The sequence below is a fragment of the Stegodyphus dumicola genome, chromosome 10, assembly GCF_044657685.1.
Source record: "Stegodyphus dumicola isolate Sdum_Otavi_A_Nest chromosome 10, ASM4465768v1".
NCBI lineage: Eukaryota > Metazoa > Arthropoda > Arachnida > Araneae > Eresidae > Stegodyphus > Stegodyphus dumicola.
In genome coordinates this window covers 123,961,541-123,986,987 of record NC_140777.1, presented here as the reverse complement: position 1 = coordinate 123,986,987, position 25,447 = coordinate 123,961,541, and the positions used below count along the sequence as shown (strand labels likewise).

The 25,447-nt window shown below is 32.6% G+C and overlaps 1 protein-coding gene across 11 annotated transcripts in view; it reads right to left on the bottom strand.

The window, feature by feature from the left end:
* Positions 1 to 17,487: 17,487 nt before the first annotated feature.
* The window catches only part of LOC118184533 (uncharacterized), a 130,913-nt gene continuing 122,953 nt past the window's right edge, over positions 17,488 to 25,447 (bottom strand). For 10 of the 11 annotated variants that reach the window (XM_085825497.1, XM_085825504.1, XM_085825498.1 and 7 more), the window contains 3 exons: positions 23,650 to 23,673; positions 22,560 to 22,583; positions 17,488 to 18,122 (listed from right to left, as the gene is read on the bottom strand). In XM_085825497.1, the coding sequence (XP_085681623.1) occupies positions 18,054 to 18,122; positions 22,560 to 22,583; positions 23,650 to 23,673 (117 nt within the window). In that variant the 3' untranslated portion in view covers positions 17,488 to 18,053. The remainder of the gene's footprint in view (positions 18,123 to 22,559; positions 22,584 to 23,649; positions 23,674 to 25,447) is intronic. The other variant, XR_015043535.1, reaches the window with a different exon arrangement.

Genomic DNA, 25,447 nt, shown 5'->3' with positions numbered 1-25,447 from the left:
AGGCAGTACATAGGAGTGGTGTTCCACTTTTAATTCTTTTAAGATACGGACAATACCTTTGTAGGTTTCCGGTTTACTGGAACTCCTCCTTCAATTCGGTTACCTATGAAATCAAATTTGTGTTGATGGAATATTCCTTTAATTTTACTCCAAGTAAATTTAGACTCAGTGAGTACTATTGGTAGAAGTTTGTTTGGTTTTTGTACAGTAACTGTGCCAGTTTGTGCAATATTTGCGTCAGAGTTGTTATTTTGTGTGTCAGGTATCTGCGCGTCAGCGGCAGTGGTATCCATATTAATGTTTTCAATTTGCAAATCATTATCTGATGTAACAGAGTTACTTGGTAGTATTTCAACAATATCAGTTGTTTGTTTCGTTTGAATTGTAGGTGAAGTGATCTGAGTGTGTGTATCAAGCTTAAATTTCTTAATACCCACCGTTATATTTAGTACGAACAGTTTTGTCTCCATACTTGTGCTGTTTTTCATCTTCAGAACTAGTGTCCTCATCTAATGTTTTTTCATGTGTATCACTAGTGTCATAATTAGCGTTTAAGTTGATTGGGCTTCTAGCCCTTTCATTGTCTTCAAGACTGCTATTAGTGCTGGTGTGAGTAATTTTCTGAGTATCATAATTTTTATCCTGATTATTTTGCTCATGGAGAGCCTTAACGATGTCTAGGAAACTCAATAGAAAACCGTAGAATTTGTTTTCAATGTCTGAAAGGTGTCCCTTATTTTCCTCTAAATCATCTAATTCACGCAGTTGCGCATTGTAAATATCAATTAGTCTTTCCATCGCAACGCGAAGGGAAACGCATCAAAATCCAAAAATTCAGCGCCCAAAAATGTCGGAGTCCCACACCCCGGAATGAAGTTTGACACGACTGCCTTCTTCACAGGCGGATGTGTGGGCGAAGAACACACGAGGCCCCTGACAATCACCTGAAGTGAGAGCTTGGGGGTAACTACGTGTGTTTTCAAATCCAGTAACCAAAGTCAGAAAATAAGCAGTTTAAACAACGCAAAAATAATCTGATTTTAACGTAAAATGCGCAAAAATGAAATTAATTTGAACAGGTATCACGAATCCGGCAATTAGGCATATTACGCGAAAATAAATCATAAATTTCAGAAATAAAATCAAAAATAAAATCAGTGAAAGAATAAATTTCTTTCACAAATCATACAAACCGAATGTTTGCATTTAAAAATGCAGATTCATTCAGATTACGAAAAGCACGTGGTAGCACAGTCGAGCTGCACTGATCGGACGTACAGATAAGCAGGATTGGTGGCAGGCACTATCTCAGACGACGAACCTTCAGCCTCGCTGTCTCCGCTCCGAATGAAAAATGCACTTCAATTCTTACCGTCAGCTCTAGTAGAATACAGTAAAGGCCCTTATTTTCACGAAAATGAATATAGCGGTGATTTCGCGAATTTTATATTAAATATATAATATATAGAAAAAAGTATTTCGCGATTACGACGGGTTCGCGAAAATAAAGCCTGTACAGTATACAAATAAAATATGTTTAATTAAGGAATGACCATCTAAGTTTAGAAACAGCGTATTGGTGCCGTAAAAAATAGCAGTTCAATTATTGGCGCCGTATCTTTCATGTTTCTCCCGACTGGCAAGCTACATGATTTTTAATAAGTGTTCGGCTTTTTCTAGTAACTTCATATGGAAATCGCGCTTAAACTAGGTTAGTTGGTTATTTGAACACAGAAAGGACATGGGAGCTATTTGGTTAAGATGTTTTCATAGAGGACCTTTGTAAAGAGAACCTAGAAAACTACGAAAACCAACCATGCAGCCTGGGTTAGACTTCGCAACAAACAATTAGTATTTAACAATCTTCAAATGCTAGGCCACTGGTGAGGCTACAATTTAATATTTTATTTGTAAATATTTAAAATATTATTGTATTCTTAAGACACAAAAAGCAGAATTTAAGTATTATTAACTTGTTAGTAAACTACCTAGCAGTAGTGCAAATGAATATTCAATTTCTTTTGCAATTATTGTATTCACTTAATATTCTTGGAATATGGGCTAAAGAAGGAAAGTTCTTGTAAGATTAAAGAAGTGTTTAAATCCAGTGATATTAGGTTCATTTTACAAGCTCAGGTATCAAAACGATTCTGCAATTGCAAGAGTAGTTGACTTGTAAATGGCTGAGAATTAAGCAGATGACTTACGTTATTCAGTCAGAAAACGTATTTCAAATAATTTGTATTGCATGACAATGCATCTTTTCATTATTCAATAACCAATCGGAGAACCGCTTCTGTTCTGAAAATAAGTATTTTCAATCGTCCTGCTTTCTTCAAATTTGTCTTCTTGTGATTTTTTTTCTCTCCCAAAAACTAAAGTTTCCTCTCAAAGGAAAATTTTTTGACATGGAAAAGACAAAAGGAGTATGACATCTACTTTTAGAGGCATGTTAAAAACAGATCTCTACAAGCCTTCTCTTTTATTACATGTTAAGCATTCACACAGAAGTTGCATCAGCGTAAATTCTATAATCTATTTTTATTACACTCTAATTACTTTATTAGCATACAGTGAATATATACTAAACCTTTTACTTAAGCTTCAGTAATTCCGAATTTTTGACGGAATATTTGTCGGAACTAGGATTTAGAAGATAAGTCAAATTGAATATTTCGATAATTCAATAAATTCAAGGTCGAATTTTCAATATTTTATTTTCGGAGGGAAGGAAAATTTTTTCAGTTTTGGTCCAATATTCTAAGCATATTTGCATCGATTCTTTATTTTTCCATAAAAGCAATCTTACGCATGGTATACATATAACGCATAACTTCAAATTAAAATTTAATAATATGCGGGGTGGTTTTAATTAAAGTTCCACTTTGAAATGTTCATAAAAGGAAAACTACTGGAACAAATGTTATCAAACTTGGTAATCGTGTAAATGAGGTCACGGAAAAAGAAAGTTCGAAACCTCACCATCAGGGAAAAATGGCGCTGTATGCAATATTGTTAAACGAAATAAGGGTCGAAATCTAACTTAACCTTTTCTTACACGGGTTTAACATGCTGTATACCCTTAAAAAACTTTAAACTAAGTAAATTACCATTTAAAGGCGTTAAAGTCGAGTGGGCCATCTGTGTAAGGGAGAAATTTGTCCGTGAAAACCACGAATTAGCGATTAGAAAATATGAGATCGCAAAAGTGCGTATACTCTGGAAATCGTTTTCCTACAGATCGCTAATTTGTAAGTTTTGAAGCCTGAATTCGGCCCTAAAACGTGAAGATACTGATTCAAAACGCTTTTAATCGATTTCGGCCAAAGAAATCCCTCATGTTATCTACCTAGTTCCATTGCATAGCAGTCATTCCACACCGTTTGGTGTAGAATGACAGCTAGTTTCATCAGGGATAAATAGAAGGGCTAGGTCATTCCTTTGTTACACTACTCGCCGACGCGAGCCTCATGGAAGGGGTTAACTGGAAGTAATCTGACGTGTCTGTGTTGCACCTCCTTTGATTTTGCGCTTTAAAAAAAACTATAGTTTCATTCAGTTGTGAGACGATTTTCTGGAGGTCGCATATCCCAAATTAATTTTAATCATACATATTTTTTCTAATAATGCAAATATTTTAAATAATTTGTGTATATAAATATATAGTTTTAGCCAGTTTTCCTTTTAAATACTATATTTAAAGTATCCTTTATGTGATATGGCTTCTTGTGCTGTAGCAATGTGCCGTAACACTAATAGAAATACGAAAGGAAGAGATACTATATTTCATGCTTTCCCAAAGGACAATTTGCTTTTGTCGAAAGAATGGATACATAAATGTCGAAGACAGGATTCTATTAATGTGAAAAACGCAAGAATTTGCGGCGAACATTTTCTGTGCAGTGATTATGAAGATGACATGAGAAATCGCTTGCTTGGATTGCCGCAAAAGAAACTGTTGAAATGCAATACTGTGCCTAAAGTAAATTTATCGTGTGCAGTAAACAAAATAACACCAAGAAATCGGAGACATTCGAAAAGAAAACTAATGCAGAGTGCTTTTGAAAGACTACACGAATTGAGCCCAAAGAAAATTTATTTTGAGGCCGAGAACGAAATGGAAGCTGACAATAATACATCAAATGTGAATGATTTTGAAATAAAACTCACAAGAGACAATGCCCTAAGTGACAGAAAAATTTTAGAACGTTTGCTCAGCGACAAAGAAAGTGGACGACATCTAGAAAGAAATTTGTATAGGAAATTCAGAAATTAAAATCCCAAACAGCGAAATTTAGGAAAAAAACAGCACAGATCGGAGAATTTGGAAAAACGTCTAAAGCATATTAACGCATTGCTAGAAAAGAAGGAAAAAAAACCAGTGAAGATATTTCAAGTTGCATTGTCATAAGAGCTCTATCACCTAAAAGCTACGATTTTTTGGAAAGAAAAAATGGGATTTCCTTTACCTAGTACTAGCATATTAAAAGCAGGCGAAAAAGAAGCATTAACATATGTTGCAGGTTATATTGCTTACCGTGTGCGAGACAAAGACCCAGCATTGGGAACAATATCTAAAAATAGTGCTGATAAACCAATATTTTAATTCAGAATGGATTAAATTATTGTCCTTAGGAGGTTTGACTACACCTTCCCATTCATGGATGAATACAGTTTACGAGTTCAAAAAGTGCAATTTATGATAAGCCTTACTATTATAAAGGGAAGCATGTAATTGGCTCTTTAATTAATAAACTGGAGAACCATTATTCTCAAGTTAACAGAGAAGCAATTCGTTTATTTTGCAGAGTGCAAACTTTTATTAGAATACATCTCTGAAATAGAAATGCATATGTTTTTTTCCCACAGAAAAGCAACCCAAAAGGCAAAAAAGTGTATTGCTTCGAATGTGGCAGCCAATAAATAATATTTTAACAAGTTTGTGACTGTACAAGTAAGCATATACCGTCAAAAGTCGTTAATTCGAACACCCATAATCCAAAATGTTCTATAATCCAGACCTCAACGTATGCGCATAGGCGTTTACGCGTGCGTGTAAGACCTTTACGGCTGCGAATATGCGTGTGCGCAAGCACATAATACGTTTACACATGCGCGTTTAATGTATAACGGACGGTATAAGCTAAGCTAAAATTATCCAATTCAGTTAATGTTGCAGATTACGTTGTTCCTTAATCTTCGAATTGGATCCGGCTTATTATTTTTTTGCAGACTGTTAGAGCAATTTTATAAAAGTAAGCTTGAACTTTCGATTATGTCAAATAGAATTTCCGATATATATTTACTAATATGTAAAGGATCTACAAAGCGAAAGTATGTTTTGAAATCCGAAATCTGTTTATCAATTTCACGCTGCTCTGCGGCAGGGGGGGGGGAAAGAAACGCCGCGGCGCGCAATTAATTGGAAGTTGATCTGTCAGCACTATCCTTATCTTCAGGGCAAATGTTTTTATTTTATTTGGCTTATAATTCCTTACCAAATGTAGTATTTCATCTCGATGTACTCCGTCTTTGATATGATTTAAATCAAGTTCCTCGTCATTATAATTCGCTTCCGATAGTGAAGAAAGTGACAGAGAGGTTATTGAAAACGAAAACATTTCGATTGACAAATTAGTCGGTATTCTCGACACAGCAATTATAGGACTTGAACAGCGGAACTTTGTAACTAAACAAGAAATTATGTCTGTTTAATAGAATTAAAGTGAAAGTATTGTCACATGAAATGAAGCAACTTAAACAACTTACATTGAAAGAAATGTTTAAATAAAGTACACAAATAAATATTAAGCCTTTTCTTTTTCTAAATTTTGATACTCTTTAGATCATAATTGTTCTTTATTTCATATTTTTAATTTTGTAATTTCTGCATGCCATCTTACCAGATTTAAACTGATGATCTATAATTCGGAATCGCCGAAGTCCCGACGAGTCCGGATTAACGACTTTTGACTGTATAATATGTTTTGATTTGAATTATTCCTAGATGACATTTTAGAAGTTAATTGCGTAAAGCATTGTAATTTATTGTTAAAGTTATTTTTATTGTATCCTGTGTTATTATTGATTAGATTTTGTGCTAGCTTAGCATTCTAGATAAAATATAATAGTATAACATTAAAGTAATTAGCATAAGAAGACCTGCCTCCTTAACCCCCACTTTTGAAAAATTAAAGAATTTTTTAGGTACTGTGAGTAAGATTGTTTTGTCTAAATTAAGATAACAATCTTACATGTATTTATTTAAATGTAATATTGATGTAATCCTAAGTTACAAAATTATTAAAAAAAAAATATGCTATTATATTGAATTGGGAGAAAAATATGCCAATGTAAAATTTACATTTAGGCTGAAACTCAATCTTATATTAGCAGAAATTTTGCCATATATAACCATACATGTTTAAAACTAGGCCATTTTAAGGTTGCTTATTCATTAATTTTAAACAGGTGTTATTACAGTTATCTTAGAAGCAGTAGTAGAGTTCTCTTGTTTACCATGCAGATAAAGAAATGATTAGAAATAAACAGGCATTTAAAGAAAAAACATCCCTGCAAATTAAAAAAAAAAAAAAAAAGGAACTTTATGCTAAGAGTAGTGCATTTTATCTGTTATTTTAAAATTGAGTAAGTACTATTAAATTTTTTAATGTTCAGTGTAAAATGCATACTGCAGTAACATCTTTTAAGTCCTATAGTTTCATAACTGAACCATTTTTCTTTGAAGAGCAGTCGACAGCTGGACCACTGTGACTGCAGCTCGCTTAGAGTCAATGTTAAAATGTTTTGTGATACATGAACTGCAGTAATGTGGTTTTTTGCAGGGCTGGGTCCCACCTCACATGTGTCACACAGTTACTTAGGCAACATTTCACAAATGAACGTCTTATAGGCCGACACTTCCCCACTTCTTGGCCACCTCAGTCACCAGACCTCAACTCCTCCGATTTTTGGCTATGGGGTTATCTCAAAAGCATTGTTTAGGGTGATAATCTAAACAATTTCACTGAAATGAAAAATGTGACACACCAACATGTCCGTAACATTCCTCCTGATATGCTAAGAGCTGCTGTTGAGAACGCAGTAACAGGATTTAACTTGCTTTCGGAAAATACTGGACGCTACATTGAACATGCTTTGTAATAAGTTTTAGAAAAGATTAAACAAATTTTAAACTGATGTCTTAATTCATTTAACAATATTACATACAGCGCCATCCTATCCCCTGGTGGTGAGATTTCTTTTTTTTTCTCGTGCGGAAAATAAATTCCCATAACCTCCTTCACACGATTACCAAGTTTGATACCATTTGTTCCAGTAGTTTTCCTTTTATGACCAGTAGTTTATTATTATTTCAAAGTGGAACATTTCACGATTGAACGTCTTATAGGCCGACACTTCCCACCAGCCCTCAACCACTGTGACTTTTGGTTATGGGGTTATCTCAAAAGCTCTGTTTATGTTGATAATCTAAATAATTTGGCACAAATGAAAAAAATGTGATACAACGACATGTCCGTAACATTCCTCCTGATATGCTAAGAGCTGCTGTTGAGAATGCAGTAACAGGGTTTAACTTGCTTTTGGAAAATGCTGGGAGCTATATTGAACATACTTTGTAACACGTTTCGGAAACGATTAAACACATTTTAAACAGATGTTTTCATTTAATAATATCGCATACAGTGCCATTTTTCCCCTGGTGGTGACTTTTGAACTCTTTTTTTTTTTTTCCCCCGCGGAAAATAAATTCCTATAACCTCCTTTACACGATTCCCAATTTTGATAACATTTGGTCCAGTAGTTTTCCTTTTATGACCATTTCAAAGTGGAACTTTAATTATAACCACTATGTAAATTCCACTTTAAAAGTTTGACAGTTTGGTTCAAGTCCCAGTTTAAAAATATATATATATATATATTTCTTATATTAATCCTCTTAGAAAGAACATTTTAAGAAGCTAATTTTTCTCTTGCGATATAGATTGTATAAAAAAACATGATCTTTAATATGATTTAGATTGTTTCAGCCGATAAAAGAATCGGGTCACTCGGTGGTACAGAATAAACACTGCTGGACTGTTTTATTTCTTTGTCAATTAGCAAAAAATCTTTTAATTCAAATATTTATCCTTTGGACTTTGCTTTAAAACTTTATTTATAGTTAAAACATCTAGAAAATGAAAAGCTATCTTCAACTGAAAAGCAGTTGATGTAATTGATATTTTAAAAAAATTGACAAGAATGCAAAATTTATTGAAGTGTAACAATCGAAAAATCTTAATTTTCTTGTGGTGAGCACTCAAAATAAATGTAGAAGGAGGAGATGTAGGGAGAAAAGGAAGCAAAAATTTGAAGGGGATTTTGGCCGTCAGAAATACCAAGGTGTTTCGAAAAGTTGGATGCTTTTGAATATACTTTCAGAATACTTCAAGGAATTTGTATGTTTAAAGAGAAAACACTTGGAAGCGTACACTAGCAAACACCATCAATTGAGCTTGTGCTAACGGAAAAGACAAAAACGATATCATTGCAGATTAAACTGAAGAGCAACTGGTTTTCGACTATATGTTTGTATAAATTTAAATTACGTTATAGAACATCATATCATCATAAACGGAGAATCCCATGATTTCTTAGTCGAATTATTTGAATATTCATGAATTTATCCAGTGATGTATGTGGATGTCACCTAAAGACGTGTTTACTCTTGATGAAACCAGTCTTTCCTTTCATCTCGTGCTTTAAAATGCTTAGCATCTAAAGACTGATAAAGGCTCAGACCAAGTACTGATGAAATGGATAGAATTTGATTATTAAGTTACGGCAAAGCAGGAATATCTGTCCTTAAAGGCTTTCGTAAAGAACTTTCTAAGGGAAACCAGCTGGCATACACGTTACAATGAGAAAAACCACGAAAACACCCATGCAACCAGCCCGTTTTCGAACCCTGGAGCGAACTAACTTTACCGCTCGGCTATGGAATGGAAGGCGATACATTTATTTAAAATGAATGTCAGAAATACCAAGATGTTTTGAAAACTTGGATGCTTTTTAATATACTTGCAGAATGCCTGAAGAAAAAAAGCAAGCCATTAAGAAGAAAAAATTAATTTTTTCATAAAATTTAGTATTTTTTTTTAAATTTAAATACTCTTAATCTTATGATATTTTATTCATGCGATTTCAAAAATAAAATATTTTACTAAAATATTAATAACATTTTAAGAAACTAAATGTAGGATGATAAAATTGCATAAATAAAAGCTATTTAAAGCAATATATGCAAGTCATCCTAAGTTAAAATGTCGGTTATACATCTTTCTCATTTATATATCTTTTCTGAACGGAACATTGAAAGGCGTGTTAACTGTTTTACTGCATTTTCTCTTTTAATATATTAAGTTTTCAGATGCATCGTAGTCTGGGACACAAAGACTTCTGAAAGAAACGCAATTCAAATAAATAAAATCCTGGAAAATTTATATCAATAAATATATTTAAAATGCTCAGTTCGAATGAAAAAATGGTAAATTTGAAGAGACAATGCAATACAAACAATTAAAATAAAAGTCTAAAAATTTAAAAATTACCTAAAATAATAACTGTGACAAAAAATTATAAAGAAAACTATTTGAAAAAAAAAAAAAAATAAATAAACGATGCACCTTAAATATGGAAAAAGCTACGCAGGTCGAATGGGTAAATATAAATTTTTAAAATAGCTATTTGAAAGAAACCATGCAACTTAAACAATTAAAATGAAGTTCGAAAAAGAAAAAAAAAATATTTAAAATAATAACATAAAAATATAATATAAAAAACATTATTTGAAAGAAAGAACGTTGATTTTTTTTCCTCTCACGGAACAGGAAAATAGGTTGCCATATATTAAGAAGTTCGCCAAGTGAACTATTCTTGGCGCAAATTGAAAAAAAAGTGCCAACATAAATTTGTAAATTTCTCCATAAATTTCACACCAAATTTTACAAAATTTCATATTTTAACATAATTTGAGTCGTAGAATCAAAATATGGAAAAAAAAGTTATATATTATTTCAGAAAAAGTTGATTTTGTGCCAAAATAACTATGTTAGAATAGAGCTATATATAAATCTAATATACATCCTAAGTCGCGCCTTCGAGACATGAACACAATTTGAATTTCGTCAATCGGCCCAGTACAACAGGAGATATAGAACTGTCCCCCCCTTTTTTTCCCCCACACTGTACATTGAATAAAAGCTTAAACGCCATTATGAAGATCACTCATCATGCTCACCAAAGACCATCACAGCTCTGCTTTATTGATTTGTTGGGTTTGCTACTACTCTTTCCAAACTTGCTTGGATATATTCAGCTATAGATTTTGCATCATGCCCAGGTGGAATTGTGAATTGAAAGAATCTCTCCAACAGGTTTTCCATTACTTAAAATTTATTGAAAATGACAACCAATTGAAAAGTGAATGACAGATCAGTAGCTTATGTGCTATTGAGAAATAGAATTTGTTTTAGAGATCTCATTTTTATGTGGTTCTGATAAACATTGAACATGCAGTCTAATAAATTATTCAGAATTTCTTCTGACACTCCTTTAATAACACTGGAACTAGTGAGATGGTTTTTAAGGGATGAATCAATCTGTGCTGAGAAACTGATAAGACCTCTAAAAACACTTGGATTTAATGAATCCTTGCTTTCATAATATTCTCATACTGCAAGCTCAAATGCACTGCAAAACGGAAAGGAATCAATAGTTTTTCAGAACATAACGATTTTGGGTAGCCTTCTTGTGCTTTTTAACATTTGTCATTTGTCTTTTTAACATTTTTAACACTGTCGAATATCTATATTTTCTAGCAAATTAAATTCTTTGATGGATTTAAATGTAATTGTGAGTATTCATGCTTTTTATTTTCTGAGTTAGGTTCGCTAAATGAACAACACATAACTCAAACTTGAATCGCCATTCTGTTTTGCAAACGGGAAACACGGAAAATAAAATGCCCCATTTGTCGATTCACATTGACAAATCCATGAGCATTTCTCAAATATATGGGTTTGAATTCCCTTTTGAAATTTTTAGTCTTACTTCCTCACTTGGATAAGGTGTTAGCCCGAGCAAGTTCATTTCAATTTTTCCTTCCAAAGATATTATTGAAAAAATGTAATTGCTTTAGTTCTGAAACACTGATTTACTAAGTGCTATCTTAGTGTAAACAGTTATGTTTAAAAATATATATCGAAAAAAATGACAACATAAAGAATAAGAAGAAAATTGAAAAGATTTAACGAACCAAATATAACAAACCAAGGGTTAATTTGGCCGAGGCAACTGCGAACAAAGCTAGTTCCCACATACAGAAAATGCACAAATGGAATGGTAACAGCAGTGTCTTTCAATTTCCACTTCTATATCTCCATAAACTGTTTTTCAAGTCAAGAGCACTTTGCTTTTTCCTCGATCGTGTGTGCAATCGAGGAAAAAGCAAAATGCTCTGTGTAGTAACCTACAATACAGTACGTTTGCACAGGGCATCCCTTGAATCAAAAATCAACAGCCTGACCTTTCATGTTAATGAATCATTTTTCCAGTACCATCCTGTCTGACACTGCTTTTGGAATGTGTATTCTTATTTTTACTTGTTTTTCCTTTCTCTGAGAAAGTAATTGCTTCTTGGAATCCATGAGAAAACGGGGTGACCGTCATTGCTTCAAAATTTTTCATTAAGAGCAGTTTAGCTTCATGCTTTCGAGTGTTTCCATTGTTGGTCTATTGGATTACTTGATAGATAATGGCTTACAAACGTAAGTTTACCGAATATGAAAAAGAAATGGAACGTTTGAGAATTCTATTAGATGAAGTTGAGTATTCTGAAGAAGAAATTGATCAAGATAGTGAAAATGAATCTGCTGAAGAAATATACAGTTCTCACAACAGCAAAAATGAATTTCAGCAGGACGACAATCCTGATTTAGAAAAAATTATTTTTATTAGCAAAAACAAAACAGTTTGGCAGAAAGGAAAACCAAATCAAAAAGTGAAAACGTCTTATCAAAATATATTAACTCATTTATCAAGATTAAAAGGAACTGCACGCAATATACAGAGCATCTAGAAAGTTGGGAATTGTTTTTCAATGCTAAAATGATATGATCCATTATAGAGTGCACAAATATTTATATTGAAAAAATATCAGCTAATCACACCAGAGATCGGTATGCCAAAACGACATATGAAGTGGAAATTAGAGCGCTTTTATACCTGTGCGGCTTGCATACATCGTCACGTACAAATATGCAAGAATTGTAGGTCACTGATGGATCAGGCATTGAAATTTTACGGAGCACAATGTCACATCAAAAATTTATTTTTCTTTTCAACGTTCAGTTAGGCAATGTGACCAATCATGAAGCTCAGAAAAAAGTAGACAAGCTGGCAGCTGTGAAAGAATTTTTTGCCGATTTCAATGAAAATTGCCAAAAGACATACATTATTGGTGAATATGTCAATATCGGTGGAAAATTAGAGTCCTTTCATCAGTATATACCCAGCAAACTAGCAAAGTATGGAATCAAAATATTTGACTTAGTAGATTCTACGACTTTTCACAACTATAACATGGACATATATGCAGGACAACAGCCAGAAGGTCCCTCCAGAGTTGCAAATTCATCATTTGAAATTACAAAATGCCTGTGCAGACCTTTGTTTGGATCAGGCAGAAACGTAACAATGGATAATTGGTATAGAAGTTATCCTCTAGCAAAAGAACTTTTATCAACCATTGTACAAAGCCTGAAGAGAAACTAAACTGAAATTCTCAATAAGTTCGTCGAAACAAAAACTAGGAAAGTTTATTTTTCTACATTTGGGTTCCAAAAGGATTGGATTGGATTATTTAATTATGGCAAAGCCCACGAGGGCTATTTGCCTAAAGGGAGGGATGCCTTCGTGGAGGACTTTCTATGGGAAACTGGCTTGTATATACGTTACACATGGAGAAAACCACGAAAACGCCCAAGCAGCCAGCCCGTTTGCGGGATTCGAACCTCGGACCGAATTACCAGTGTTCAGTGTCTTTACTGCTCGGCCGCTGGTGGGCTGGGTTCCAAAAGAATGCAACACTAGTATCATATGTGCCTAAAAAATCCAAAACGTGTAGTTTTGCTGTCTAAAATGCATTATGATGATGCCATTCATGAAAGTGATGATACGAAGAAATCAGAAATAATGCACTTAATGCAACAAAAAGTGGTGTCAAAGTTGATGAAATGTCATCCTTATATTCGACAGCTCGAAAAACCAACAGATGGCCGTTTTTTATTGTGTGTTGAACATCACTGCAATAAATGCCTGAGTTGCCTTATTGTCAACAAAGACCCCTCTCTTACAATATACAAATAGGAGAAAATTCATAAAAAATTTAGCACACTATCTCTTATACAACCCCCACACGGAGCTAAGGAAAAATATATCAATGTTTCCTAAATTCCTTTGTGAAAGCATCTATAATGACACTTCTAGTGGATCAGAGGAACACCCATCAAAGAAACCAAGGGCCATATGCTAAGCATCCAGAGTCCAAAGACAATAAAATTACAATTTCTTGCAAAAAATATAATAATTTTTAATGTAAAATTCATTCTTCCTATGTTTGCCAGAAGTGTATGTTAATTCATGCTCCCTGATCTTAAATATTAAAATAAGTTTTCTGAAGTAAATGGTTTTTATAGAATTTATAGTACATTTTCCTAATAAAACTGACAGGGAGATTTAGTCACCCCGCATGATCTCCAAGGTCAGTGTTGGGTGTGCACCTTCTGCCAGGTTAAAGGTGACTAGTATTTCTGGGAACATAATCAAATAATCATATACAGGGTGTTTCAAAACTCATGGGCAAAAATTTTAGTGGTGATAGAAAGCATCTAAACAAGTAATTTTCACCATACAAGGCATTGGCGGAGAGCATGCAGTGAATCACTAAATGCCGTTGTAATGGAAAGCATTATCTTACAGATCGTCTTTGTAATGGAAAGCATTATCTTACAGTCCCGACGAGTCTGGATTAAAGACTTTTGACTTTAGTATGTTTTAGAAACTAAATATAACATTAGTTCAAAATAATAAATACAGCTGATAAGTGTAATGTGTATTTTATTGGAGCCAGATTTTATTAGAGTAAAAAAAGTATTCATTCATTAGCATGATATAGATGTCCATGGAAGCAATGCTCCTGTGAAACATGAAATTAACTTTTTTATTAGATTTCTTGAAGATGAAGGCCCAAATGCAGATAAAATTTATTAATATTTGTAATTGCTTCCAAAGAAAACTGTATTAGTGCTGTACATAAATGACATCAGCAGTTTAAAAAAAGAGAGAACACATAATTCATGATATGAAAGATCACAAAATGCTTATAGAGACTAATGATTTCTCTGCAATTAAAAAATATGATTTGTTGGCTCTATGGCCAAATAGCAAATTCCTCTAACAGAGGTCTATCATAACAAATGGGCACATATTATGATGATATTTTAATTACAAAAACAATTACACAAAAAAACTGACATTAGTACATATGTAACTTTTATGCATTGTATTCAAATCTTCTTAATCCCATTTTTAATGACAAGGTCAGAATTAAATTAAAAATAGTTCTTCTAATATATACAGGTATATAGTTAACTATCATTATAAGAAACCCATATAAAAATTTAAACAAGCAATAATTATCAACATTAGAATTCAGAACACTTATCATTGAAATGATAGTATTCAAACACATATATATGTTAGAAAATAAAATGATTGTTGACATCACAACAACAACAAAAAAAAAAAAAAAAAAAAAAGAGAGAGAGAGAGAGACCTATAATACCATGAAATTTTAGACAGAGATTCTAAATTTGTCCTCCTACGGCAGCTACATAACACTGCCATCATCTTTATGAAGGTCAATTCTTAGTTTGAATCTAATTACAAACTTTTAACAGTTTAATTTCAACTTAAGGGATGCATAGTATAATGCAGTTTCATGCTACATCATGGCAGTGTGATTTCCACTTTTTTCCCTGATTAATTCATTAAGCAAGTACAGTCAAAAGTCTTTAATCCGGACTCGTCGGGACTTCGGCTTTCCCGGATTACAGATCATCCATTTAAATGTGGTAAGATGGCATGCAGAAATTATAAAATTAAAAATATGAAACCATAATTTATGAAGTAAAGAGCAATTATGATCTAAAGGGTATCAAAATTTACCAAAAAAAAAAAAGCTTAATACTTATTTGTTTACTTTATTAAACATTTCTTTCAACGCGCACATGCGTAAAGCATACATTACGCATAGTCGAAATTAGAAAATTGCAACCAGAAAACTATTTGATGGGTATTCGTGATATTCTCGACAAGGAATTTGATTTAAATCATATCAAAGACGGAGTACATCTATATAAAATACTACATTTAGTAAGGAATTATAAGCTGAATAAAATAAAAACATCTGCCCTGAAGATAAGGATAGTGCTGACAGATCAATTTCCAGTTCATTGCATACTGCGAATGTGGAAGTGGAAGAAATAAGTGGAAGACAGTTGAATGGTCGAATAAATCACAATTTCTCATTGATTATGTCGATGGTTGTGTCAGGGACGCTGTCTTTTAGTCAAAAAATTGCACCTCCCTTTCCTGTACAGCAGGCCATCAAAAGCAGATGGCAGTATTATACTTTGGAAGATGTTCTCAAGGGTAGCTCACAAGAACATCCAGCCATGCCAAGGCAAGTGGCAGCTGTTTTGCAGGCCAAAGGTCATAGGCCAAATGGGCAGCCATGAGAACCTACCACAACTATGGGTGGTCTGTTGGTAGAACAGATCTTGGAAGCTGCAGACTATCTGAACATAAATGCGGATCAGTTGCACCCTTACATGGCATCTGTCTTCCCAACTAGAAATGGAATCTTCTAGCAAGACTTGGTTGTAACTCCATGTACAAGGCTAAAGGAACATACGGATGAATTCCAATTAATATCCTGGCCACCTAATTCACCGGATCTTAACCCAACAGAGCACATTTGGAATGTCATGGAGCAGCAGTTCAGAGCTCAAACACCACATCAGAATATCTAGACTTTGCAGGACTGCTGCTTAGACAATTGGTACAACCTGTCTCCAGTCATCTACCAAGAATTTGTGGCATCCATGCCAAGGCGAGTTGCAGCTATTTTGCAGGCCAAAGGTCATGTAATGCATTGAGTAGTTGGTCATAATGTTTTGTCTCTTTGGCATATCTATGTTTTAGAGGTTTTATTCATTCCTCTCATTCCCCCTCCCCAATGACAAGCATTTGCCTATTCAGCACTGACCACTCCTAAGGCCAGAAGTGCTGGCCATTTTATTGTGGAGGCACGTAACAGGATTCCACCATTGCCTCCTATGAAGCGATGGACAGTCACAACCAATCCTTTTTTGGAATTTCAACCTGGGCCCATCAGTACCGCAGTAGGCTCCTCTAACCACTGTATTGCCTGGGTGCACCGAGGCAAATATTTTGTACATCATTTAGCAAACATTTCTTACACTTCAAATGGCAAGGTTTTCATGATAAAGTTTTCAAATTAATTATGACAATTGCATCAGTGTTCCTCTTATAATGTGCTAAAAACTGCAATAACTGTATCACAATTTTAATTTATGCAAATTTTTCCAAAGCTAGGCTTACCAGCAAAAGTTGCTCATCCCAACAAGCCTGTGCGCATCCTGTCAGGGTGCCATAGTCCATTTCACAGCATTTATAACAAGTAATACTTTAAGCTTTTTCAGGTATTTTATGAAATAAGTTTACAATTTATAGGCAATAATATTCTGAACTACAACATTTTTTAAATTAAACTAGCCAAAATTTATAATACAGACAAACAACTAACTATAGAAAGTACCAACATTTCACGGGATCGCTCAATGAAGCCAAAATATTTCATTGATATCCTTAAAAAAGGGGGGAAGGGGGAAAAATCATAGTTTATGGATGAAGAAACCAAAATCATATTTAATAAATGAGCAGCTTATTTCACAAAGTTTAAACTTAAACCTATAAGATAAACAAAACTATTTCTGAGCAATTTTTTTTCAATTAGTTATAGTTTGAGAAAAAACATACTTATTACTGCAATAAACTGGATTAAGGGAAGGAATATATACCTAACATCTAAAGAACACTTAAGAAGAAAAAATTTTGCTTCATTCTCCTTAACCTAATTAGAAATATGGAAAGAAATATATTTTTACGTACAAATTTAGATATTTCAAAAAAATTTTAATATAAAACTTAACATACAACTGTTCAAATTACATGTAAAGCTTAAATTAAGCTTAAATAATTTAAGCTTAAATAATACTAAATAACACAAGCTCAAATAATACTAAAGTTTTTCAAAAACTGAAAAGTAGCACAATAATATAAATTAGCAATAAATATTTTTATTTTTTGGCTTCTTATGGGATAGTGAGGAAAAACAGATATGTTTTTAGTCTTGGGTACAAACATTTGATGTAAAATACTTGAAAAACAGATTACTAAGCTAAAAGCCACACATACCTAGCAGGAAACGTAACTGAAAGTAATAAATTACACAGTCTATGTGTGTCACAATTTTCAAGATTTCTTGCTTTACAATTTCTTAATGAAATATAACTAAAATTAATTAAATGAAAATAAAATTTTAAAAATGCTTTGCATTACAGTATTTATGCATTTATGCAGAAATGCAAAGCATTTTTATTGCTAATGTAGTTACTGTAATGCATGAATACTTTTCCAAGAAACAGAACTAGCAACATTACTCTGTATCACTATATCCAGCATAAAAAAACTGGCATCAGTGTGGCAATATTTTATGATGGCACTAATAGGAAAATCTTAGGATTTTATACTCTGTCATTCATCACAACAGATTTACAATCCGAATATGTGGTAACATATGTCTTTCAATATTTTGGTGTAATACTGAAAAGACAATGTCATTCTTATGCTTCTTTTTTCAGCATACTCATCATCTTCTCTATTCCATATTCTTGCATTTTTTCCATGAGGTACTAAAAAAAGAAAATCATAATAAACTTCTTGTTTAAATATTCTCATTTGATACTACTCAAATTAAATATGATTCTAAGCTGAAAAATACAGAAAATATAACTGTTAATTTCTATACTATATACATATTTATAAATTATGGTGTACTAGAGGTTGACTCCAAAGCTTAAATTGCACTGGAACCTGGCTCTACTTCTCAGTTTTTCAGATAAATCTTAATTCTAGCCAGAATGTGCTGAAGCCCTTAATAAGAGGACTCTTAGACACTTTTTGGGGGGTAATTAAAGCATTATTTCAGCAGAAAATTCTAAAATTTCATTTTAATAATAAACTTACCTTAAAAACCGATTTTAACTGAATGTATGCCTCTTTTTGCCTAGTAAACAAGCCCTACAATAATTTTTTTGAGAGAACAGAAAATTCCACCCACTTGTCTTTTCCTCCAGAAAGTGCAATGAATTTAAGACAGCGAATGAAACTTTATAGCTGAAAACACTAGAAGTGGAATTTTTTGGAAGGATGCAATGAAATACGGGGTACAAAAATTTTTACTTGCACAAAACCTTTTATAAATTTTCACTTGGACAAAATCTTTTATTCTCAGATTACAATGCGGACTTCGAAGGGCATTTTTTATCCATCAAGTCCTGCTTGACAACTAGGGTACATCGTGTTGGCAGGGGCTGACACAGCAAGGGTCGTGTTCAGAAAGTGTTGCACTCTTCTTTCTTTCTTTTCACACTTACACATTTACATTAAATTTTCTGTGGTTATGTTCTTTTGCCCCAGAATTCCTTCCTTCATTGCCAATAGCCCACTGTGTGTGTATGTCTCACCAACTTCCTTCTCATGATTCTCTGATTACTGGTCAGTAGTTTAGTCTTAAAATAAGAAGCCAAAGTATTTGCAATTTGAATACCTGAAGCAGAAATAAATATATGTTTAATATACCACTGAAGAAACTGTTATTGTACCTCATTAAAGGGGAACATTCCCCCTTTGACACCAGATGAAGGAGGGAAAGTTGACTGCATGTGAGACAATACTATTCACCAAAATCATTTCTAACTCCCCTTCCCAATGTAGTATTCCTACCTAGTTCTAGAATTTCAGAGTATCTGCTTGGTTTTCTTATAACTTCTTTGCATAATTGAATTCTATGAACATGTGCAATATTCTAAAATTTTAAGGTATTTGATAATACAGTAGAATTCCAGAAATCCACAAAGCTTGGGATCAGAGGTTGTGCAGATTTTAGGATTTTGCAGATTTCAGGACAGAAAAGATAAAGCATAATATTCAGACTAAAAATGCAAAATGAATAAGGTGTATTAGATACATTTAATTAAATTATTATATACATTATTACAATAATTTATTATATGCATTAAATTATTATTACATATATAAATTGATTATATTATTCATTGTATTATATGTACACAGCATCGAGGTTTGCCGATTTAGCCTCATGCAAAGATTTCCAGTTTCGGATTCTGGTGTTAAAATCACTTTTGCTGTAAAATTTCAACAGCTTTTCTTTATTTTTCTGTATACCATACACAATCGTGTCGCAATTTCATACCATTCTGCTATAAATCGAGGAGTAGCACCTGCTTCCATCTTTTGCAGAATTTGCACTTTTTGCGTTACCGTCAATGCAACGTGTTTACGTTTTTCAACGTTCCAAGCAGTAAAATCACGAGTGCGTTTCTGATTTGTCATTGCGTTAAAAAGGGCTGAAATTAAAAATATTATTAATTTATCCACAAAATATCTATATAAAAAAAAAGGCAGCACTAAACAATCTCGTGAAATGAAATAACAAAGCTCAGAAAATACAACAACGTGGATCGTGAACTTGAACAAAGAGTTGAGTGAATCTTCTGCTTTTTTTACCTCGATGCAGATTAGAGGGGAAAAAACATATTTATTTTATCTTATTTTTTTAAACTTTTTTATATCAATCACTTGGTATTTCCGTTTTAATTCATTATTATTCAGTAATTATGACGTCGTTTATTCGGTAAGTATTTTTTTCTTCGATATTTCGTACTCAATGTTGTGGTTTCCGGAACCTATAAACTGAATGTTTACGTTCTGAGAGGGAACGCAGATTTCAGGTTGGCGGATTTTCGGTATTTGACTATACTAGTATGCAAAATTTAAGCAATGTTCCTGATTTTGGATATAATTCTACAAAAAATTAACTGGGAGATATGAAATACATGCTATAGAGACAAAACATAGTACTTAAAGATGAGGAAAGTATAGTAGGAAAAAAATGAATAGGACACTCTACAGCATGGAACAAAGAAAAAAAAGGCTTTAAACAAACAATTAAAGGGACTTTTTGACAAAATGGTATTGGCACCAAAAACTGTCTGGCCAAGAGGAAGTACAACACAAAAAATCAAAAGCTTTAGTAACAGATATGATCCTCCCTAACTGCAGTGATTGTGTTGCACCATCTGTCAATATTCAATATCAGATTATCTAACAGTTCTTGAGGTAAGAATTCCCATTCTCCAAAGAGCATCTGTTTCAGTTGTCTGGTGTTCTACGGAGGATAAGATTGTGCTGTCAGGTGTCTACCTAAAGTATCCCACACATGCTAATAGGATTTAAATCAGGGGAGTTATGAAGGCCAATCCATTCTATGGATATCTTCCCTTTCCAGGATCTCCTGAATAGCATGAGCCCTGTGTGAGTATGCTTTATCATCCATAAACACAAAATTGGGAACAATGGCACTTTGGAAAACAGCACGTGGGGGAGAATAACTTCATCCCATTAACAATCTCTAGTAAGTGAGCCTCTGTTGAAAATGTGTAGCTCTGTCCATTCATTTATCATAATGCCTCCCCATGCAAGAGCATGCCAGGACCACCCCAATGGTTAGTGGAATGAAAGCATGTCCCTACTTTTTTTTCATATCAACTGGCAGAGCTCCTCTCAGTGATATGCAGTATTCAGATAAGCAAGCAAATAAGCCACCTTTATGAAGTCATCCAGCCACAGTAAACCAGGACATCTGTCATCCATTACCATGTACAGCGGCTGAGCAATATTGCCTGTTGTCTGGTTTTGATCTTTTTTTGCCTGCAGGGTGATATAGCAGTCATCAGTCACCATTGTTTTCTTGGGCCGACCGCTACCAACCTTTCTTACAGTTGTACCTGTTATTTGAAAGGCTTTTTGAGCTTATGAAACAATACTTTTATCAATTTCAATCTCTTGGGCAACAGATGTCAAACTAGCACTTTCTTCAGGCTTAGCAATCATTCTACCATGTGTAAAGCCATCTTAATATATTCTTGTAACCATGCTGCAAGACAATCACACTTTCACTCACAGAAAAATGTTCAAAATGTGCTTCCTTTTCTTCCTTTTAAACTGCCTTGCCCTGCTTGTGCTGACTCACGTTTTGAGTGCCCTAACATAACCTCTGATGTCATGGTGCTGAGATTTGCATTTGCATCACCTTTCTGTATGAGCTGGCTTTTCACTGTACTGCTCACAAAAAACTTTTTTCAGCAATTCCATGTTTTTATTTTGTTTAACCCCTTAACTGCAGCGGGCATATATATACGCCTTGCTCAGCCGATGCGTTAACTGCCTAAGATGCGCCGCCGATGCGTTAACTTTGCGAATAATTTTAGGTGTAGCAGCGCAAAGCAAATGATAGCAGTTTGGAAGGACGTATATATACGCCTGGGGCAGTTAACGCATCAGCTGAGCAAGGCGTATATATACGCCCGCGGCAGTTAAGGGGTTAAGCAACAAATGAAACCGAACAATCTTTAAAATGAATGAAAATTTACATAACAAAACCATATCAGTCAATGAATACTTCAAGGTCTTTTTGATTATTATTTATCCTAACTGCAATATAAAATACTGAAATGTTTAAAATATTATGAAAATTACCAAAATGTTAGACAATGACACAATAAAAAATTTGGAAAATTGTGACAAATGATTAGCTAGTTAATGGATTTCCACAGATTTCCAATTAAAAAAGCTGAATGTGTCTCCAAGATGTAAAACAAGGAACACTACGCTATAAAAATTATATTAATATATCGCAACCTGCCCAAGAATAATCAGCATCTAAATCTATTTGCAACAGAATTTTCATAGCCTAACGTTGCCTAATGCTAATATTTTGAACAGTATGAAATTAATGTGATTTTTAAAGGTTTTTAAAGCCTGCTAGAACAATGTTTTACAAAAATTTATTTTAATGCATAGCAGCAGACAATGTGTACATTAACGTAAAAGACGAAGTAAAAAAGATCATTTTAAAATTAAAAACATAAGAAAATAAAAATTAAATACATATCTTGGAATGTGAATCATCTAATAAATTTTTCTGATCATCACAGTTATACAGAACAGGATTACAAAAAATCACAAATGAAAGTATACTTATTTACATCAAGTTTTTCTTTTTCGTCCAACTAAAAAAATTGCAAAAAAAAAAGTAATTATTAAAAAAGCAATCAAAATATTTAATCAAAAAATTAAAATAAAATTACACAGATCATTAACAATTATTTTTCACGCATCGAACAAGAAAAACTTTATAAAAAATTATATGGATATATGGTAATCATTAAAGTGCAATAGAATTATATTTCTACATATAATAAAAGGAAAAGTCTATCTGTGTGTGTGTATGTGTCTTTTCTTTTGTACTGTGCATGTGATAATAGACCCAGGGCTAAGAAATTTGGTACATAGGTGCATTCTAGACAAAAGGCAGTGCAGCTCAAAGCGATTTTTTTTTCAGAGGGTTTTTTTTATTTATTTATTTATTATTTTTTTATTTTTTGGCGGAATTGCATCATTTTGAAACATAATGGCCTACAGGAACAATGGCATATCAGGACTGTTGCCAATCAAAAAAATGAGGATTAAAATTAGCGTTTAAAGAGTTTTTAATTAATATATCTGATTTTAGCTTTTTTTGGGGGGGGGTGGACATCGACCTTTTCTAGGACCCACAAAAGAATTGTAGAAAGTTTGGTGACGATAGCTATAGTAGTGACTGAGTTATTAGCAAACAAAAACACAGACTTTCTCGCTATGCTTTGTATATTGGACTGCTGACTGTTTTCTCTTGAAAATATGAGATAATATAATATTAATTATACTTTCCTTTTCACAATTTTTTGTGTTTCTTTTATGTTATTTATTAGTTATTTCACCGTTTTTAAGATATTGAAAAGTTTCTTTATACTATTTGAACTCTTAAGATTTTGCAATGGGATGTTTTAATTTATTTATTAGGATAATTAATACTTGTATTAAAGGATATTGCTTATTTCCCCGTAATTCTTTTATATATAATGCAATTTTATTGATTTTTTGGGGAGAGGATAAAATTGTTGTGCAGAGTAAAACTGTGCAGTTTTTAAATTTAATGTTTGGTGTTCCTTTTAGGCATTTTTTCGGTACATTTAAAAGCCAGATGAAGGCTGGCTGCATAGTAGCTAGTATTTAATAAAAAACACAATTACTTACATCAGCTTTAGGTTCCTCTTTGATCTATTTAAAAAAATAATTAACTATTAATGAATTCGTCAAGTAAGAGAGAAATATGTGAAATACTAATAATTTTTCCATGCATAAAAGATATATATTACATTTTTTAAAGTAACAAAAAACAGTCACATATCATTAAAGGAAAAAATTATACACAGAGGAAGAAGATTTGATTAAATCAGTTATGTCAAAGAATGAAAAAAATATCTGCCTAAGGAGAAAAATGCATCCATAAAAGCAGAAAAATAAGAATTCATGAAATATTTTCTAAACAAAGATAATATTTAAAATATCAAACATAAATATTTCTAATATTGTAAATAAAATTTTGCTTTAACAATGCACAGTAGAAAAAAAATTATTAAGCTTCCCTGGGATTTATACAACTCTCTACATTAAATTTTGTTTTGAACAGTATTAAAAATATTCATTATATGAATCTCAGGTTGAAAAAATCCACTCTTTTTTGTCAATTCCTTAAACAGATGTTTTGACTGTTTCAAGTATTTTCAAGCATTTTAGCATTTTAGTTGCAGGTGGTCTTAAAAAAAAAAAACCAAACGTTAATGTAGATAAACATACAGAATAGAACATATCTTTTCAATGGCATTCTGAAAGCTTTACAAAACTCTCAATATAGTCACTAACCAATATTTTAGTCTGAGAAACATTATTCTAAATAATAGTGATGATATAAAAATCAAAAGTGATTTTGCATATTCTTAATGGTAATAAAAAAAATAAGTTAAATTAAAAGTGCATCTAATTAATGAAAGTTAGTAACGAAATTGTACTTTCAATGATTCAGAATGTTTACAGTTGACAAATAATGCACTTTCTATGCAAATAGCTGACCATGAAAATAATTTGATAAGTAAACTTTAATTTGCCTGTTTATCAATGGTCATAATTGAAAATTATCTTGACACATACAATTTAAGATATCAAAAACAAATCTTTAAATCTACTTCCCCTCACAAAGGGAAATATTATTATTTAGAATTAAAGTACAGAAAGGATGTTTATTTGTAATATAGCATCATGTTATAAATCCTTTAAAATATAAGCATACACAAATTAAGGTTTCCCATTTTCCTCAGGATTTTGGATTTCAAGGAAAATGGTGAGTTAGAATAATCAGAATGTGATTGATACCAATCTTCACAATATAATAAATCAAAAAGAAGATGAGTTGTACAAAACAACGGATCATATTTAGGAATCTGACTTGTAAAAAGCAAAATAATTTGAAAGCTGTGTATATAATATCCGTTTGTACTGAACTGCATAAAAACTGAAAGGTCCACCTTTGTTCAGAAGTAAATAAAAGTGAACCCATGAAGAGTTTAGAGTATTTTTAATGACAAAATTAAATTTGTTTACATCAGGTGACTTAAAGTAGGACATAGGTAAGTTTAAAAAAATACAATATACTTAGAAAATTGTGAAGGAAAAAGGTATTTTGATGGCTGCAGTTTTCAATATTGCATATAATTTCTTTAATGTAAAATATTTGTTGTGCTTTAGTAGTTAGAAATTAATCATTTTGCATGCAATAACAAGATAGTCATGCTCATGTGTGGTAACATTATTTATTATTATTATTATTATATTCTTGTATTATATATCATGAAACTACTGAGGACAAGTGGCAAATTTATCACTGGAAGCCCATCTTATTCAATCTTTTGGAGCCTCTCATCTTAGCATACTAGGCTTGTTTACTACATTTAAAAAATTAATTAATGATTTGAACTCATAACTGCAACTTATTTGA